The sequence below is a fragment of the Oncorhynchus nerka genome, linkage group LG9b (assembly GCF_034236695.1).
Source record: "Oncorhynchus nerka isolate Pitt River linkage group LG9b, Oner_Uvic_2.0, whole genome shotgun sequence".
Classification (NCBI taxonomy): domain Eukaryota; kingdom Metazoa; phylum Chordata; class Actinopteri; order Salmoniformes; family Salmonidae; genus Oncorhynchus; species Oncorhynchus nerka.
In genome coordinates this window covers 23,338,527-23,356,386 of record NC_088424.1, presented here as the reverse complement: position 1 = coordinate 23,356,386, position 17,860 = coordinate 23,338,527, and the positions used below count along the sequence as shown (strand labels likewise).

Genomic DNA, 17,860 nt, shown 5'->3' with positions numbered 1-17,860 from the left:
TGGCGAGGGCATAACATCTGAACACTTTACCACAATGTACACGACCTCTTGAATAGACAGAAATGACAGTGAGATTTGTATAGCTTAATTTGGAGGAGCTAATCATCTTTCCCTCTTAGCAGTTATAGAGTATGACAGAAATGACACGTAATACCCCTTCCTCTGTTCCTCAAACATGATCATGGGTTACCGTTACACTTAGGCCAAGCGTCAGACAGGCATAGGCAGTGCCTCCAATAAGGAAATACATTTGCCAGAATTCCTAATTACTCCTGTCTACAGTGCATTCGGAAAGTATTCAGACCCCTTGGGCAGGGCATGCGGCAAATGTAGGACTAGCTTATTGAGTTGCAGCTGTCAGTGAAAAGCTTGAAGATATAGTATCTTGTGTATAAAAATAAAAAAATTGAGACAAGAAGAAGGGGAGGGGTGTGTGGCGAGGAAATACACCACTATGTATTGTCTGTTAAATAGCCAAATGTAGTGCCAAATATCACTGAGTTATGTGATCTATTTTTTGTTTTATTTCAGTTGATCTGGATGTCTGTTTACTGCTGTCCTGGGACATCTATACTCTCATTTCATGGCATCTTAATGTCTCTCTTGCACATGTACATGTGTAAACAGACACATCCACACACAAAATATACTGAACAAAAATATAAATGCAACCATTTCAACGATTTAAATGATGTTCAGTTCATATAAGGAAATCAGTCAATTGAAATAAATTCATTAGGCCCTAATCTATGGATTTCACATGATTGGCCAGGGGTGCAGCCATGGTGGGCCTGGGAAGGCATAGGCCCACCCACTTGGGAGCCAGGCCCATCCACTTGAGAGCCAAGTCCAGCCAATCAGAATTAATTTTACCAGACAAAAGGGCTTTATAACAGACAGAAATACTCCTCAGTTTCATCAGCTGTCAAGGTGGCTAGTCACAGACGATCCCGCAGTTGAAGATGCCGGATGTAAAGGTCATGGGCTAGCATAGTTACACGTGGTCTGCGGTTGTGAGGCCAGTTGGACGTACTGCCCAATTCTCTAAAACGATGTTGGAGGCATCTTATGGTAGAGAAATGAATCTTAAATTATCTGGCAACAGGTCTGGTGGACATTCCTGCAGTCAGCATGCCAATTTCCTGCTCCCTCAAAACGTGAGCCATCTATGGCATTGTGTTGTGTGACAAAATGCACATTTTAGAGTGACCTTTTATTGTCCCCAGCACAAGGTGCACCTGTTTAATCATCTTCTTGATATGCCACACCTGTCAGGTGGATGGATTATCTTGGCAATTAAGAAATGCTCGCTAACAGGAATTTAAACAAATTGAGAGAAACACGTTATTTCAGCTCATGAAACATGGGACCAACACTTTACATGTTGCATTTATATTTTTATTCAGTATAGATATTGGTTAAATAATGACTTTGCTTGTACAGATCTTAATGTTTAACAGTTCCATTTAAAGTTAATGTCACATGGGACCAGCACTCTCACCCAGCCATCATTACAGCTGTGTCAATCCAGTTTATTTTATGCCTGCTATATTGGCTTAGACTAGTTTAGAAATAAAGAGTAAAGCACGCAAAGAGAACTTCCTAAAACACACGCTGTTACGATAGCTATCCTTCATATGTATGTATGCACGTTAAATATTAGGCTTAATTAACTCATGACTTATCACAGAATAAAACGACAGTAGGTGTTCTGATCTATACCGTTAAAATAGCATTTTTGAATATGCACTTTTGAACTTTTGAGATTTAAATGTGCCTTCAGTAAAAATAAACCATATTGCAGTACACTGTAATAAAAACCGCATCTCCTGAAACAACTGCAGAAACATGTATCAAGGGGAAGATTATTTTGACACAGACCAAACGTAGCCTATACTGTAGCCTGCCATTCAGAATCATCTATTGGATATCCGAACGACACAAGGAGTCAGGTCAAATGTAGCCTAATAAGCAGCATAGCCCCATAAATAAATACAATAACAGACGATAAGCACCAAAACACTGAAAACACCGGTATAAGCACTGAAAACACCGGTACTCTTCTACTGCCATGTGTTCCAAGCAGGTCTGATGCCGAAGTGTTAAACACTTTGACGCATAACACTCAGCCTGCAATGAATGCCCTGGTCCTTGTCCTGCACAAGACGGACACAAAGCAACGAAGCTCAGAACATATAGTGTGTGTTAGCCTACTCACTGGATGTTGAAGATGCTGAGCTGAGGCTGCTGATGCAACTGAAGATCCAGAGCAGTAATGTTAGCTCCGGTCCAGGAAGCATCTTCAATTAGACCTTGAAACAAAGAAAATTGTGTCAAGTTGTTGTTTTCCGTTGCCTATGGATGCTTCGTATAGTAAGTAACCCGCCTCTCTAGGCAGAAGCAAGCTGAAGACAGCTATCCAGATAGGGCTTTATTAGCTATATAGAAAGTGGCTGCTACCAAGCAATGGCTCGCTTACACGCTGGTGCGCATTATTCGCTACCTCTAGTGTCACCCAGAAAAACTAAACACTTGACAAAAACGGTCCTCTTTTTCAAAGAATATCCTCACGAACCATGTTTTTTCAGTGCACTGCCCCATTAGCTCTAACTGCATTGAGGAATACTCGCTTGCTAATTATGACCGGACAAACAGAGTCGTCGCTGTTCAGGTACTGAATTGGAAATTGTCTTGTTGTTCCCCTTTATTTCGGTGATGGTACGGTCCACCAAACATACACAAGGGGACACGCGTCGGTGAAATCAAATTAAGGCGGAGAACATTTTACTCTGCCACATATAACATTTGGTCCAAGTCTAAAAGAGTTAAGCATACATAGTTATATTTTCAGAACTGTGTATGCTACATTTAGTGTTGCATCATTACGTTTCACTCTGTACAGTATTAAATGAAAAATAATTGTTACTTCTTTAACTTTTTGCAGTGTTGATCAGTAGGCCTATTCTAGAGTTAATTATTTAGAGTAATGTTTACTCACAATATAATTGCAAGAGTTAATTCAACTCCTCTGGAGTCAAACAACACTATATTGGGGGTTACATTGCCATTGCCTGATTTTAAAACAGTTAAGAATTCAATGGCTGTAAGGAGAAAAACCGAGGATAGATCAACAACATTGTTGTTACTCCACAATAATAACATCAATTACAGTGTGAAAAGAAGGAAGCTTGTACAGAATAAAGAATATTCCAAAATATGCATCCTATTTGCAATAAGGCACTAAATAAATACTGCAAAAAATGTGGCAAAGAAATTCACTTTTTGTCCTCATTATGTTTAGGGAAAACCCAATCCAACACATCACTGAGTACCACACTACTACATATGTTCAAGCATGGTGGTGGCTGCATCATGTTATGGATATGATCGTCATCGGCAAGGACTAGGAAGTTTTGGGGGGAGGTAAAAATAATCGGAATAGAGGTAAACGCAGGCAAAACCCTAGAGGAAACCCTGGTTTCCAACAGACACTGGGAGACAAATTCACTTTTCAGCAGGACAATAACCTAAAAGACAAGGCCAAATATACACTTGAGATGCTTACCAAGACAACATTGAATGTTCCTGATTGGCCAAGTTACAGTTTTGCTTAAATTGGCATGAAAATCTATGGCAAGACTTGAAAATGGCATTTAAGCAATTATCAATAACCAACTTGACAGAGATTGAAGAGTTGAAAAAAGAATAAACCTTTTCTTAATTATTATCTTGATTATAAACCTAACCACAATTCTAACTTTATGCCTAATCCTCATCTTAAATTAAGACCAAAAATAAAATAGTTGTTATCATCAATATTTACTATAGTCCATTTTGACTTTGTGGCTGTGGTAAGTAGTGGAAACCAATCTGTAGTGCTATCCATTTAAATATATATATATATATATATTTAACCTTTATTTAACTAGGCAAGTAATTTCAGAACAAGTTCTTACTTACAATGACGTCCTACCCCGGCCAAACCCTAACCCAGATGACGCTGGGCCAATTGTGCACCGCCCTATGGGACTCCCAATCACGGCCGGTTGTGATACAGCCTAGAATCGAACCGAACACTAAAGGACACCAATAATAAGAAGAGACTTGCTTGGGCCAAGAAACACGAGCAATGGACATTAGACCGGTGGAAATTTGGAGTCCAAATGGGAGATTTTTGGTTCCAACTGCCGTGTTTTTGTGAGACGCGGTGTGGGTGAACAGATTATCCCTGCATATGTATGTCCCACCGTAAAGCATGGAGGAGGAGGTGTTATGGTATGGGGGTGCTTTGCTGGTGACACTGTCTGTGATTTATTTAGAATTCAAGACAAACTTAACCAGCATGGCCACCACAGAATTCTGCAGTTACACCATCCCATCTGGTTTGGGCTTAGTGAGACTATTATTTATTTTTCAACAGGACAATGACCCAACACACCTCCAGGCTGTGTAAGGACTATTTTACCAAGACGGAGAGTGATGGAGTGCTGCATCAGAAGACCTGGCCGCCACAATCCCCTGACCTCAAACTAATTGAGATGGTTTGGGATGAGTTGGCCCGCAGAGTGGAGTAAAAGCAGCCAACAAGTGCTCAGTATATGTGGGAACTCCTTCAAGACTGTTGGAAAAGCATTCCAGCTGAAGCTGGTTGAGAGAATGCCAAGAGTATGCAAAGCTGTAATCAAGGCAAAGGGTGGCTACTTTGAAGAATCTCAAATATGAAATATATTTTGATTTATTTAACAGTTTTTTTGGTTACTACATGATTCCATATGTGTTATTTCATAGTTTTGATGTCTTCACTATTATTCTACAATGTAGAAAATACTAAAAATAAAGAAAAACCCTTGAATGAATAGGTGTTCTAAAACTTTGACCTGTCGTGTAAGTATTCACACCCCTTTGCTATGACACTCCAAATTGAGCTCAGGTGCATCCAACTTCCTTTGATCATCCTTGAAATGTCACTACAACTTGTTTGGAGTCCACCTGTGGCCAATTCAATTATTTGGACATGATTTAGAAAGAACACACCTGTTTTATAAGGTCCCACAGTTGTCAGAGCAGAAACTATACCATGAAGTCCAAGGAATTGTTTTTATAACTCCAAGATAGAATTATGATGAGGCATATATTTGGGGAAGGGTATAAAACAATTTGTAGTGTTGAAAGTTTCCAAGAGATTAGTGGTCATTGGAAAATTGAAGAAATACGGAACTAACCAGACTCTGCCTAAAGCTGGCCGTCAGACCAAACTGAGCAACCAGGCCAGAAGGAACTTGGTCAGGGAGGTGACCAAGAACCCATTGACCATTCTGGCATAATTACAGAGTTCCTTGGCTGAGATGGGAGAGCCTGCCAGAAGGACAACAGCACTTCACAAATATGTGCTTTATAGGAGAGTGGCCAGATGGATGGCACTCCTGAGAAAAAGAGGCACATGACATCACGCCTTCGCAAAAAGGCACTTGAAAGACAGAGCATAAGGCAAAAGATTCTGCGGTCTGATGAGACAAAGATTTTACTCTTTGGCCTGAATGCAAAGCACTATGTCTGGGGGGAAAAAAACAGTTTTACACCATTGTTCCCGTGAAGCATGCTATGGGGATGCTTTTCAGCAGCAGGGACTGGGAGACTGGGAAGGATAGAGGAAAGATTGAATGGAGCCAAATACATTCAAATTATTGATGAGAACCTGCTTCAGAGTTCAAAACGAAAGACTGGGGCGAAGATTTACGTTCCAACAGGACATTGACCCAAAGCATTCAGCCAAAGCGATGCTTGAATGGCTTCAGAACAAGAATGTGAAAGTCCTTGAGTGACCCAGCCATAGCCTAGACTTGAATCACATTGAAAATCTGTGGAAAGACTTGAAGATTGCTGTTCACCGCTGCTCCCCATCTAACTTAACAGAGCTGGAGAAAATCTGCAAGGAATAATGGGAGAAAATCCACAAATCCAGATGTGCAAAGTTGATAGACAGACAGACAGACCCAAGATGACACAAAGCTGTAATCGCTGCCAAAGGTGATTCAACAAAGTATTGCCTCAGAGGTGTGAACACTTATGTAAATTCGATTTTTTTTTTGTATTTCATTTTCAATAAATGTGCAAAAAAATAAAACATGTTTCCACTTTCATTATGGGGTATTGTGTGTAGATGGGTGAGACAACAAAATGTGGAATAAGTATTTTGGGTCTGAATACATTTATCTGGACACTGGATGAAGTCCGCCTAAATATTTTTGTTTCATTTTGTTAAGACACTCCAGGACTGGACATTTTGTAGATTGTGGATAAAGACTTTTTCATATTTCTATCTGTAAATCGCAAAAGAAAAGTGTGCAAAATGCATTTTAGGTGGATTTCTTGATAAATGTAATCTAGAATAAAAATTGGACAACATATCAACAATTCCCTACGTATAAATCTGGAGAATATGTCTAAGGATAACCCCGCAACATGGTGTATGCGGATGCTTCTGACGATGAGAAAAAGTCTTTCTGGAAATGTCAGGTAAAGACAAGTAAACTGAATTTAGACTATCAAACAGTAATTTCGACACAATCACCATCTCTTCAAAGTATATTACTACATATAGTCCTGTTTGTAACATTCTCTATGAAATGGGCCTTTACATGATGCGCGATTCAATGCAGTTAGCTTAGAAATTACGGATGGATGTTTAAAAGTGCTTACAATTCATGACCTATGTAGTATAATAAATTAACAAAAATATCACTTTATCAACTGACTTTTTTGTTGAAAATACAGTCGTAGCCAAAAGTTTTGAGAATGACACAAATTAAAAGTCTGCATGATGGCAATTTGCATATACTCCAGAATGTTATGAAGAGTGATCAGATGAATTGCAATTTTATTTGTAAACCTTTATTTAACTAGGCAGGTCAGTTAAAAAAAAAAAAAGATTTTCAATGATGGCCTAGGAACAGTGGGTTAACTGCCTGTTCGGAATGACAGATTTGTACCTTTGTCCGCTTGGGGGTTTGAACTTGCAACCATCCGGTTACTAGTCCAACGCTCTAACCACTAGGCTACCCTGCAGCCCCCTCAAAGTCCCTCTTTATCATGCAAATTACCTGAATCCCAGAAAAACATTTCCACTGCATTTCAGCCCAGCCAACAAATGGACCAGCTGACATCATGTCAGTGATCTCTCGTTAACACAGGTGTGAGTGTTGATGAGGACAAGACTGGAGTGCACTCTGTCATGCTGATTGAGTTCGAATAACAGACTGGAAGCTTCAAAAGGAGGGTGGTGCTTGGAATTATTGTTCTTCCTCTGTCAAACATGGTTACCTGCAAGGAAACACGTCATCATCATTGCTTTGGACAAAAAGGGCTTCACAGGCAAGGATATTGCTGCCAGTAAGATTGCACCTAAATCAACCATTTATCTGATCATCAAGAACTTCAAGGAGAGCGGTTCAATTGTTGTGAAGAAGGCTACAGGGCGCCCAAGAAAGTCCAGCAAGCGCCAGGACCGTCTCCTAAAGTTGATTCAGCTGCGGGATCGGGGCACCACCAGTACAGAGCTTGCTCAGGAATGGCAGCAGGCAGGTGTGAGTGCATCTGCACGCACAGTGAGGTGAAGACTTTTGGAGGATGGCCTGGTGTCAAGAAGGGCAGCAAAGAAGCCACTTCTCTCCAGGAAAAACATCAGGGACAGACTGATATTCTGCAAAGGGTACAGGGATTGGACTGCTGAGGACTGGGATAAAGTCATTTTCTCTGATGAATCCCCTTTCCGATTGTTTGGGGCATCCGGAAAAAAGCTTGTCCGGGGAGAACAAGTGAGCGCTACCATCAGTCCTGTGTCATGCCAACAGTAAAGCATCCTGAGACCATTCATGTGTGGGGTTGCTTCTCAGCCAAGGGAGTGGTCTCACTCACAATTTTGCATAAGAACACAGCCATGAATAAAGAATGGTACCAACACATTCTCAGAGAGAAACTTCTCCCAACCATCCAGGAACAGTTTGGTGACGAACAATGCCTTTTCCAGCATGATGGAGCACCTTGCCATAAGGCAAAAGTGATAACTAAGTGGCTCGGGGAACAAAACATTGATATTTTGGGTCCATGGCCAGGAAACTCCCCAGACCTTAATCCCACTAAGAACCTTTGGTCAAACTGCAAGTGTGGACAAACAAAAACCCACAAATTCTGACAAACTTCAAGCATTGATTATGCAAGAACGGGCTGCCATCAGTCAGGATGTGGCCCAGAAGTTAATTGACAGCATGCCAGGGCGGATTGCAGAGGTCTTGAAAAAAGGAGGGTCAACACTTCAAATATTGACTCTTTGCATCAACTTCAAATAATTGTCAATAAAAGCCTTCGACACTTAAGAAATGCTTGTATGTTTTTCTCATCATTTACATCCAGAAGTAGAGGTGTAGCAATTCTGGTGAAAAAGAACTTACCACTTAAGGTCTTGAATTGTGTGAAAGATAAATTTGGTTGCTTTGTTATAATTAATGGTACTTTACAAGGGCAGAACATTTCCATAATGAATATTTACTTCCCCCCTGCTCACCCCACTGATTTCCTCACTAAGGCATTTCTAGACTTTTCAGAATTAAACTCAGACACTGCAGTGGTTGGAGGAGATTTTAACTGCTTGTTGAACCCCCTTATTGATAAGTTTCCCAGTGGTATAGCTTCACTCTCTCCTCAAGCTAAGTCACTTAAAGTTATTTGTGATGATCTGGGGTATGCGGATGTCTGGAGAGCTTTCCATCCCTCCAACAGAGAGTTCACTTTTTTCTCTGCACCTCATGGATGTCAGACTAGAATAGATTATTTTTTTATGCCCAAGACGTCTTTGCAGTCTGTTTTATCTGCTAGGATAGGAAGCATAGTCATATCTGATCATGCTGAGGTGATCCTGGACATAAAACTCAACGGGGCATTCAATCGGTCAAGACATTGGAGGTTGAACACAACCATTCTTAAAGACCATACATTCACATCATATTTTATAACAGAGTTTAAAGCATTTTTCTCTATTAACTCTCAATCAACAGATAACCCCTGGCTCCTTTGGGAGACCTGTAAAGCGTATGCCAGGGGTCTGATTATGTCATACACCGCTACTAAGAGACGGAAAAAGCGGGAAAAGCAAAAAATGTTAGAGGGTGAATTAGGAACTAAAGAGAAGGACTACATTAAAACGCCCACTCCTGCCCTATGAAAGGAAATATCAGTCATTAGATCAACGTTAGACTCTCTCCTAACACAGGACGCTGAAAAGAAAATGAGATTTGTCAGGCAAAAGCTATATGAACATGGCGATAAGCCAGGAAAGTACTTGGCATACCTAGCTAAAAAGAGGGCTGACTCTCAGTCAATTGCTACTATTACTGATTCTGATGGTAATCATTTATATGAAAATAAATTGATAAGTGACTCATTTAAGAAATTTTATACAAACCTTTATGCCTCAGAACTGCCAAAGGATGCACCCAAATTAATGGAGAACTTATTTTGTAAGATTGAGCTCCCTACTATCTCCGAAGAACAAAGGTCCCTCCTTAATGCCCCTATTACCAAGGAAGAGATAATGCTCGCAATTAAGAATCTGCAAAATGGTAAGGCCCCAGGACCAGACGGGTTTTGTAGTGAGTTCTATAAAGAGTTCCATGGCCTGATCCTTGAGCCATTGCGTGATATGTTTAACCACTCATTTTCAAATGACCAACTCCCTCAAACGCTGAGAGAAGCCAACATTTCACTTATTCTCAAAAAGGGAAAATGTCCAGAGTCTTGTTCCTCGTACAGACCAATTTCCCTTCTGAATGTGGATAGAAAATTGCTTTCCAAAATTCTAGCCACAAGATTAGAGGACTCACTGCCACTAATTGTGAAAGGAGACCAAATTGGCTTCATTAGGGGCCGTAAGTCATGCAACAACGTCAGGCGGCTTCTTAATGTAATTCAAGCCTACCAACAAAGTGCTGTGGATGGTCTTGTGCTCTCCCTAGATGCTGAGAAAGCATTTGATCGTGTGGAGTGGTCTTACCTATTATTTGCTCTAAATAAATTTGGTCTGGGGGACAACTTTATAAAATGGGTGAAAGTTTTATATGATGACCCTCAGGCTGCTGTCCTTACTAATGGGCTACGGTCAAATAGCTTCTCTATACACAGAGGTACCAGACAGGGCTGTCCTTTATTCCCCCTCCTCTTTGCACTCGTTATGGAACCACTGGCCGAGGCCATCAGGGTAACGCCTGCTATACAGGGGCTGCTCATTGGTGATGTTCACCATAAAATAAGCTTGTATGCTGATGATGTCCTGATATTCCTCTCTAGTCCCGAGACTTCAATTACATCTCTTATTAATATTATTGAATTATTCAGCGGATTCTCAGGCTACAAGATTAACCTTACTAAGTCAGAGGCTATGCCACTTGGTAGCCTGCACTCTGTACCTAATACTTCTCCCCCCTTCCCTTTTAAATGGTCTCCCTCAGGTTTCATGTATCTGGGTATATTTGTAACTCCTAAATTCCAGCTAATGTACAAAGCCAATTTTGTTCCCTTGTTTGATACAATAAGACAGGATCTGGAGCGCTGGAACTCTCTCCCGATTTCTTGGTTGGGTAGAATATCCCTCTTGAAAATGAACGTTTTACCTAGACTACTTTACCCAATCCAAATGATCCCAGTATTGCTCTCCAATAAGGTAATAAAGGATGTAAATGGATGGCTAAGTTCCTTTATATGGAGTAAACGCAAGCCAAGACTTAAGATGGCAATATTGCAGCTGCCAAGTTCTATGGGCGGCTTGGACCTGCCCAATATCAGGTTCTATCAATGGTGTGCCCACCTTTGTTATATTTCTGACTGGATCACAAATGATGACTCCTCTATTTGGTTAGACATTGAGACTTCTCTCTCAAAATGCCCCTTACAGGATCTTTTATTTTTCAGAAGTTTCAAGTCTGTAGAAGAACACTGCAATAATCCCGTTACACTTAACACACTCAAAGTATGGAGGTCAGTTCAACGCTTCCTGGGAAGGTCCAAACTATCCTCTGCTCTTACCCCAATTCTTAACAACCCAGATTTCAGCCCAGGATTGCTGGATGCTGGCTTTAACTTATGGCTTAATAAGGGCATACGCAGGCTAAACGACTTATTCACTGATAAGATTTTGTTGTCATTTGAGCAGATGGTCGAGAAATATCGACTCCCAAAGCAGGACTTTTTCCGCTTCCTACAAGTAAGACATTATATTCTGGAGACCACCACCTTAATTGGTAACCCTGATGTGTCTGTCATTGAAAGAATGCTTTTTTTCCCACAAAGGAAAATGTCTGTAAGTCTGTTTTATGATACTTTAAGGTCCTTTTCTGCTGTCAACACACAGAGGGTGAAACAAGTGTGGGAGAAAGAATTGTCTGTTACTATTGACGAAGAGATGTGGGAGGACATTTGGAGATATGCAAAAACAATATCTATATGTAACCGTACTAGAGCAATCCAATTAAGAATAATACACAGATTGCATATATCCCCAAATCGCAGACATGCTTTTAGCCCCACTTCCTCTTCCCCTCAGTGTCTTAAATGCAAAACTGATACAGGCACCCTAACACATTGTTTATGGTCATGTACCAAAATACAAAGATACTGGTCTGGTGTCCTGCAAGAAATTGAAAAGATCCTAGGGGTTGATCTAGAATTGGACCCAGTTTCTTTGCTGTTAGGTGTCCCTAGTAGGCATGTTACTTCTGTCTGTAAAAGGAGGCTTTACAACATCCTTACCTTCGCAGCGAGGAAAAACATCCTTTTACAGTGGATTAGTGATAAGGTTCCTTCTATTAAAGACTGGCATAAGATACTATTTGAATGGGTGCCTCTGGAATATCTGACATGTACATTGCATTCTAAAACAGACCAGTTCTACAAAGTATGGGAACCTTATCTAAATTACCTAGAACCTGAGGTATCAGCTATTATGCTGCAAGGATTCTCTTAGAATGGCGGGGATCTATGTATTTCAGAACTACACTGTACGTTCCATGTGTGGAACCTAACCTCTTGGTTTAAACTGAGCTTTTTTGTTTAATTTCTGTTTGTAAGTTTGTTTAAAATGTATGTATTGAGAGACGCAATGATAGTGATGGGGTGAGAGAAGCACCGAGCGGGAAGAGGAAAATGGTGTACGTATGTATGGGTGTGTATATGTGGATGTGTGCGTGCGTGTATGTATGCATATGTGTGTGTATATGTATATGTATGTGTATGTATGTATGTGTATATATAGGCACGTAGATATGGGTAAGTGGGGGCTGTTTTTCTTGTTTTTGTTCTGTGTGCTTTGTCTCTGTTGTTGTATCTCTTAATATGGGTGAAAATTGTGAAATTTCAATAAAAATACTGTTACAAAAAGAAATGCTTGTAATTATACTTCAGTATTCCATAGTAACATCTGACAAAAATATCTAAAGACACTGAAGCAGCAAACTTTGTGGAAATTAATATTTGTGTCATTCTCAAACTTTTGGCCAAGACTGTACAAAGATTAATGGATCAAAACACAAACAAAATCTAAAAATGTGATAGTAGATGCAAAAATGTAATCTTAGCCTGTGATGCCTGGCCTTAAAAGTAGTCAGTCCCAATCAACTCCAGTTATCAACACTAACTCCAGAAAGTGTATCACTCTGTTGAGGGTTAAGATAACTCCAGTAGAGTAGTGATTTAAACTCCTTGAATTACTGTGTATACCCCTATTCCTATATATCACGCTCTTCCTTTCCATAACAACACAGCTACAGTTTAAGTCGGAAGTTTACATACACTTAGGTTGGAGTCATTAAAACTAGTTTTTCAACCACTCCACAAATGTCTTGTTAACAAACTATAGTTTTGGCAAGTCGGTTAGGACATCTACTTTGTGCATGACACAAGTCATTTTTCCAACAATTGCTTAAAGACAGATTATTTCACTTATAATTCACTGTATCCCAATTCCAGTGGGTCAGAAGTTTACATACACTAAGTTGACTGTGCCTTTAAAAATCTTAGAAAATTCCAGAAAATTATGTCATGGCTTTAGAAGCTTCTGATAGGCTAATTGATAGAATTTGAGTCAATTGGAGGTGTACACCTGTTTATGTATTTCATGGGAAAATCAAAAGAAATCAGCCAAGACCTCAGAAAAAAAAGTGTAGACCTCCAGAAGTCTGGTTCATCCTTGGGATCTCCAAATGCCTGAGGATACCATGTTCATCTGTACAAACAATAGTACGCAAGTCTAAACACCATGGGACCACGCAGCCGTCATACTTCTCAGAAAGGAGACGCATTCTGTCTCCTAGAGATGAACGTACTTTGGTGCGAAAAGTGCAAATCAATCCCAGAACAACAGCAAAGGACCTTGTGGAGATGCTGGAGGAAACAGGTACAAAAGTATCTATATCCACAGTAAAACAAGTCCTATATCGATATAACCTGAAAGGCCGCTCAGCAAGGAAGATGCCACTGCTCCAAAACAGCCATAAAAAAGCCAGACTACGATTTGCAACTGCACATGGGGACAAAGATCGTACTCTTTGGATAAATGTCCTCTGGTTTGATGAAACAAAAATAGAACTGTTTGGCCATAATGACCGTCGTTATGTTTGCAAGATGAAAAACACCATCCCAACTGTGATGCACAGGGGTGGCAGCATCATGTTGTGGGGGTGCTTTGCTGTAGGAGGGACTGGTGCACTTCACAAAATAGATGGCATCAAGGGCCTCCCGGGTGGCGCAGTGGTCTAAGGCGCTGCATCGCAGTACTAGCTGTGCCACCAGAGACTCTGGGTTCGAGCCCAGGCTCTGTCGCAGCCGGCCGTGACTGGGAGGTCCATTGGGCGATGCGCAATTGGCCTAGTGTCGTCTAGGTTAGGGAGGGTTTGGCCGGTAGGGATATCCTTGTCTCATTGCGCACTAGTGACTCCTGTGGTGGGCCGGGCACAGTGCACGCTAACCAGGTCGCCAGGTGCACGGTGTTTCCTCTGACACATTGGTGCCGCTGGCTTCCGGATTGGATGCACGTGTGTTAAGAAGCAGTGCGGCTTGGTTGGGTTGTCTTTCAGAGGACGCATGGAAAACCTGGAAAACCTTTGTCTTGCCCGAGCCCATACAGGAGTTGTAGTGGTGAGACAAGATAGTAGCTACGAACAATTGTATAGTATGGAATTGGGGAGAAAAAGGGTGAAAATGAAACAAAAAATGATATATAATTTTAAATAGATTTGACACATTTGACACAAGTTAAACAATTTAAAGGTGATGCTACCAAATACTAATTGAGTGTATGTAAACATATGACCCACTGGGAATGTGATGAAAGAAATAAAAGGTTGAAATAAATTGTTCTCTCTAATATTAGTCTGACATTTCAAATTCTTAAAATAAAGTGGTGATCCTAACTGATCTAAGACATGGAATTTTTACTAGGATTAAATGTCAGGAATTGTGAAAAACTGAGTTTAAATGTATTTGGCTACGGTGTACGTAAACTTCCAACTTCAACTGTATCTCTGAATTATAGGCTACTCGGAATGATTATGTTGAGTCGTTGGCACTCAGTTATTTCCATTACTAATGTGCTATTTCAAGGAATTATTTTTAACATAGCCTTCTACTGAAACGACATAAACATGTATAGATAGCACATAACTAACAACATCTACTGCGTTGTAGTCTGCAGGCCACAGCTATAGGCCTAGTCTGTATACAAAGAGATGAATACTATTAAGGTGTTAGGAATAAGTCTCGTCTTGTCCTTCTTCCAGTGCCATAGAATAATCACTAATGTGTAGGACAATTCAAATGTGTATGTTTGATTTGTTTTTGCCTCAGGTTTTCAACCATTATCCATGAGTAATTTAGTCAAACAGTGGATGCACACACTTCAAAGAAAACTACACTAGCCTACTCAAATTTTGATTTTTTTTTACCTCATCAGATCATTAAACTTGTCCGAATGATATACTATATGACTAGAGAAGTCCTTTGTGTTCAAATGTTAGGAAATGAAAAGTGCCGGATGTAGTTCTGTCTGTCTCACTGGAGCAAACCTAATATGTAAAATACACCTGTGGTAGTGAATGGATGAATGTTAATCTTCGAAGTGTGATCGTCTCTTCCCTGTGCCTGTCAACCACTTGTATGCCCTAATCTGAATAGAAATCTAATAGCATTTTATTTGATGGCGATATTTTATATTGGTCTTTTCCACACCGTTGCTCTGAAACCCCACCCTATGGCGATGTGAAAGACAATGCAACCTCAGAATCAACAATTCATACTGATGATTTTCATAACATGAAGCTTACGATTTTACTCACCTCAAAATGTAATCCATACAGGTTTCCCTTCTGGTAAAATAAAAATATATATTTTCACTCACACTGGGCTTTGAACCTTTTCACACCACGTTACAAATTAATTTCCTTCTGCCTATAAATATAAAGCTCTACTTGTTTTCCTCATGTGTGTTGCATTATTTATAGCAGTAAAATGGGAGGAAAATCCAAGCCATAGAATGTGGAACACACAGGTTCACATAATACTCCTTTAGAATTCCCTAGAGATACTCACTGATTCTCAAGATTCTGCACTGTACAGAGAGGTCATGTTTTCTGCTAGCCTTATAAGGGAACAAGGTCTACACAAGTGAACATAGTAAATGGAGAAAGGTTAAGTGCAGCAGAAGCTCTGCAAGCTTATCTTATCTGACTATGATATGAAATTGTGCAAAACAAACTGAGCCTGAATAACATGGAGATTAAATGGAAAACAGGAGATAATGAACTTTATTTAATCAGTCCATTCAGAATCAGATCATGGAAAACAGTATCAGTCATTCCTTACAGGAAATGTAACAAATAATGTGTTAATCAAAACAATATGCCCAATGCCAACGCCCTAGATCGAAGTTAATATTTTCTGTGATTTAGAGGAAATAAACACATGAGATTTGACATCTTATTAATCCACATTTATTTACAAAGCAAACAAATATGAACTGAAGATAATTATAATATACAAAAAATGTTAACACTTTAATCCCATGTCCAGTTGCAGGTAGTTAATCAGCCAGGGGAGATATTCAACCACCACTGCAAGACAAAATTATATGAATTAATTGCAAAGTCATTCATATAAAAAGCAATCTCCATTGAGGAACACTACCATCTATCATCATTGTGCAGTGGTTGATTAACAGTAATAATAGGCTATTATCGATTAATACTTACACAATGATGTTGTTGATTGGGATGTGGATGAGTTTGACGAAGAAACCAATGAAGCCCATGATAGCAAAACCTATCGCTGTGGCCATGGCAATCTTTGAGAATTCTGAAATGAGAAAGAACAAAGTTTAATCCGATTTTCCATGGCCAAATTCAGATAGCTGCTACATTGCAAAGTTAGGTCAATCAGAGGCTAACAAATCATAAAATAAAATGTACAATATTGTTATTGTAAACAATATATGAATTTGAACAGTCAACTGATTAATAAAGCAGAAAGAGTGATAATGATCTATAATACAGAGAAATATAAGCCCAGTCAGTTCAGTGCATCTATACCACAGCATGCTAGTGAGAGAGGCTTGTGAGAATACCTCAAAGGTAAGTACATTTAATTTCCTGTACAAGGGTACAGTGTTTGAGTAAGATATCAGCCCTTCACAACAGTCAATCATGTATGGGGTCAATTCATTATAAGGATATCTATGATATAGGATAGATTACCTTTTCTGTCTGGCTTGGTACACCTCTTCACAAGCCTTATCGAGTCCTTCACAAACTGTCGACTGGGCTCCACAAATTGCATTACCTGGTCCATGTTGAAAAGGTTTTTGTCCTACTGGGGGGGAACAATAAATAAAATGTATAAATTAATGTTTATTTAGCAGCCTATATACATATAATACCGTATAAGCTTTTAAAAATGTGTTTTAGGTAACGTTAGCCTACTACACCAGTGTAAACCTCCAGTCCCCTATACTTCGGGCTTGGGTAAATGTTTCAAAACACTGATTTGTAACAGTGTTTAACATTTCGTGAAGACAATGTAATACTCGTGTTACATTGTAGCTGATAATGCTACTCTGCCAATGAAAGTTACATAACACTGTAACGACTGTTCTTCTTAATACACGGTAAAGATATTACAATGCGCGACTTGATGCAACTTTAAAATAACACTATTAACAGAACAAAAATACATCCGTAAATTAATCTGATAGGGCAATTCTAGTTCACTTACCGGAATACTTAGACACGTATGTTCTAACTCGAAAGCTGACGTCGACTTCGTGTAAATGCGCAAAAGATTTTAACCCGGATGGGATTAGGAAGGATGACGCGGACTCTTGATGCACGCAAACAGGAAAAGTGGCGCCAAGCAAAGTTTTTGGTTGTCACAGCCACAAAATCGACATTGGCTATATCGTAACAAAAATATTCTGAAAACGTAGCATTTTGGTCTTAAGGTTAGGAGCAGGCATAAGGTTTAAATTTGATTTTTTTTGTTTGTTTTTTAAATAGTCGGGTTTTCTGACTTTGTGGCTGTGGTAACTTTGCGACAACCATTTTTTGGGGTACAAACCTGTACTTATTATGAATAAACTAACGTTAATGCCTAGGAATGGTTAAGCTACATGCTCCCCTGATAACCTCAAACTGGAGTCGGTTGCTAGTGAATGCTCAGTAATTGAACCTGACGAGAGTGAGGATGATTAAGCCTATTGTACCTGCTGCTACAGGTGTGGTGAAGTCTCCCGAGCCTCACCACCTGAGATGATTCTGCCCCAGTGGGAGAA

The 17,860-nt window shown here is 39.8% G+C and overlaps 2 protein-coding genes across 3 annotated transcripts in view; both read right to left on the bottom strand.

Moving 5' to 3' along the window:
- LOC115114461 (contactin-associated protein-like 2) overlaps positions 1-2,640 on the bottom strand; it is a 107,995-nt gene extending 105,355 nt beyond the window's left edge. Inside the window, exon 1 of the mRNA XM_029642708.2 lies at positions 2,219-2,640. Coding sequence (XP_029498568.1) covers positions 2,219-2,300 — 82 coding nt within the window. The 5' untranslated portion in view covers positions 2,301-2,640. The remainder of the gene's footprint in view (positions 1-2,218) is intronic.
- A 13,372-nt stretch (positions 2,641-16,012) lies between these two features.
- LOC115113961 (protein transport protein Sec61 subunit gamma-like) lies at positions 16,013-17,412 on the bottom strand. Of its 2 annotated transcripts, none has more exons than XM_029641894.2 (4): positions 17,305-17,412; positions 16,788-16,902; positions 16,287-16,389; positions 16,013-16,148 (listed from the first exon to the last, which is right to left on the bottom strand). In XM_029641894.2, exons 2-4 carry the CDS (start codon positions 16,879-16,881, stop codon positions 16,139-16,141), a joined length of 207 nt encoding a protein of 68 aa, XP_029497754.1. In that variant the 5' UTR covers positions 16,882-16,902; positions 17,305-17,412; the 3' UTR covers positions 16,013-16,138. The 2 variants fall into 2 exon arrangements, with proteins under 2 accessions (XP_029497754.1, XP_029497755.1); XM_029641895.1 differs by having other exon boundaries at positions 16,788-16,899; positions 17,305-17,402.
- Positions 17,413-17,860: the final 448 nt, after the last annotated feature.